Source organism: Hipposideros armiger, unplaced genomic scaffold, assembly GCF_001890085.2.
Source record: "Hipposideros armiger isolate ML-2016 unplaced genomic scaffold, ASM189008v1 scaffold_106, whole genome shotgun sequence".
Lineage (NCBI taxonomy): Eukaryota > Metazoa > Chordata > Mammalia > Chiroptera > Hipposideridae > Hipposideros > Hipposideros armiger.
This window is the reverse complement of record NW_017731456.1, coordinates 1,144,091-1,146,908: the sequence shown is the minus strand read 5'-3', so window position 1 is coordinate 1,146,908 and position 2,818 is coordinate 1,144,091. Positions and strand designations below refer to the sequence as shown.

Here is a 2,818-nt window from a genome sequence, read left to right as displayed (position 1 = left end):
TCATATTTGTCTGTTTTCTCTTCTTCACATCAATTTAGTTATTTTGAATTCATCTGCTTCTTTTATAGCCTCATAAATGAATGCCTTGGATTATTACTTACTCAGATTACAAAAAACATCAGAATGCCCAAATTAAATTTTTAGATTAAAAACACCAAATGCGGGGGTCCAGTTCAGTGGCTCAGTTGGTTAAGAGCACAAGCTCTAAGCAACAGGGTGACCAGTTCAATTCCCACATGGGCCAGTGAGCTGAGCCCAAGCTGAGCTGCCAACAGGTGGCAGGATGGCTCAGCTGGTGAGAGCATGTGCTCCTAAAAACAAGGTTGCTGGTTCAACTCCTGCATGGGATGGTGGGCTACACCCACCCACTACTAAGTTTGAACACTGCACTTTGAGCTGAGCTGCCATGAGCTGCTGATGGGCGGCCAGATGGTAACTGGACTTGGAGCTGAGCTAGCTGCACCCTCTACAACTAAGACTGAATGACAACAACGTGGCTGTTCCCCTTTCCCAATCCCCCAACACTGTTCCCCTTCCCCAATAAAAATTTAAAAAAAAAAAAAACCACCACCAAAAAAAACCCACCAAATGCTTTCATAAATACATTGAAAGAAAAACACAAAGTAGTGCATTATTCAGAATATTACTAAATTTCATTCCCATTGACCAATATAATTCATCAAATAGTATGCTGAAAATATTCCTATTGCCACAAAATGGTGTTATAAATAATATAAAATAATATCAAAACTGTAAAACTTTCTAAGGCTGATTGTCTTCCTAATTTCACTATAAACAGGAAAAAACTTAAATCCAATGTGATTAGAAAATGTAAAATAGAGCAGTTACTTTGTATCAACCTAAATTCAATCTGCTAATAAAAACTAAAAAAAATACACACAACACAGTTTAACATACCCACAGAATCAGGAACGACACATGTTGGGGGAGAATCAAGTGAACCCAAAGAGTGATTAATCCTAATCCACATTGTATAGCCAGAAAATAGAAAGATTGGCTGAAATATGCATTCATAAAAACCATCTCTCTGCAAATTGCAATCTTTGGGTTCAGATGTGGGATGAATGGATGGAACATCAGAACAGTAAAGGCTGCTCCTTAAAAGATATGAAAACAGTCAATTAATATACAATGTTGATGAAGGCAGTAAGATAACTGAGAATTCTGCTTTGATGTTAAAAGGTATATTTTTTNATTATCAACAGTAAACTCTGTTCCACATAGAACTTTAATTAAAGACAAAAATACGCACTCCATCCATTTCCACATGTGTAAGTTTCTAACTCTTCTGCTGTCTATTATTAAGTATTTCTAGGCCAAGTTCAGAGATAGTCTTGCAGAGTGAAGCCTTGGTTCTCTATAATCTGAAGGGCAGATTATAGAAAGGCTTTTGAAGGGCAGAAACAGAAGCAAAGATGACCAGCATGGTAAGAGCTTTTAAAAACAAATAGTAAAGGACAGTATGGAAACTCAATTCATTTGGAAACAAAAAGCCCAAGCACAACAGTGTGAGCCTCTGAAGTTCCATGTTTCATCAACAATAATACTTTAAACTGTTGATAACCAAAACAACTAAGTTTTTTCATTAGTATTAGTACAGTTTCTCATGACTATTCAATTCTTCAGATACCAAGGAGACATTCTTCGCCAACTAATAAGATGACATATATTTCATCTCTTGAAAAGATCATTCTTCCTCAAAAAAGGAAGTATGAATGTTCAAGAGACCTTAAGACATTAAATCTGTGATCGTACTTGAATGAATCATATGGATATTATAGGAATGTACTCCATGCATATCCAGTTTGCAGAAAGGATGCTTTGAAGTGCGATAGTTTATATGGTCTCCATAATACCCCCACTGGCGAGGTATGAAAAGCTTTCCACATTTGATGGGTGATAAAACAGTCACAGAGTGCTTATGTGACCAGCTCAAGTTTACAAAGCTAGTAAGAGGTGGAGCTGGCATTTGGATCCCGAAGTTTAATTTCCACATTGTTTCTTAGTATTAAGTAGGTAGGCAATAAGAGCCCAATTTAAATTGCTTTATTTAAGTACTGAAAGAATAACATTGAGATTATTTAGATATAGAACTGAATACATGTTGCATTTGTCATGTATTACATGTGAGTAGGATTCTTTCCTATACTAGGATATTTAGTATCAGATAAGTATTGTTTATGGTAAAATCACTTATAATGGAATCAAACTAAATAGTGTGTGTGTGTGTGTGTGTGTGTGTGTGTGTGTTAATTGGGACTTTATGTTTTAAAAAATCTAGTAAAGTACAGCATAGGGAATATAGTCAATGATATTATAATAGCTATGTATGGTGTCAGATGGGTAGTAGACTTGTTGGGGTTGTCATTTTGTGAGGGGTGTAAATGTCTAATCATCATGTTGTTTTGTACACCTGAAAGTAATAACAAAAACTAAAACTAAAAAAAAAAAATCTAGGGCCAGCCGAGTGGTGCGATGGTTAAGAACTGGCTTGGGATACCAGAGGGCCCCGGTTCGGATCCCACATATGAGGGCCAGTTACACTGTCCTCAAAAAAAAAAAAAATCTAAAAATTATCACAATGTTATCTTATATTTAACAAAATGCAAGTTTTAATTCAGATGTGTTCTAATTATTTGAAAGTATAATGAATCAAATATTGATTTTTGGCATAATATTCCAATAAAATAGTATATAGCACCAAAACATATTCTTTTACCTCTGCTGCACAATTATAAATGGGTAATTTCTCAAAGATTTCACAGTGATACCAAAAGGACATACCAAATTTTCCTAG

General features: G+C 35.3%; 1 protein-coding gene across 1 annotated transcript in view; it reads right to left on the bottom strand.

Annotated features, from left to right (window-relative positions):
- Nucleotides 1-2,818, bottom strand: part of LEPR (leptin receptor) — a gene marked incomplete in the record, with an annotated part of 93,473 nt that overhangs the window by 34,306 nt on the left and 56,349 nt on the right. Inside the window, 1 exon segment of the mRNA XM_019646760.1 lies at nt 919-1,118. Coding sequence (XP_019502305.1) covers nt 919-1,118 — 200 coding nt within the window.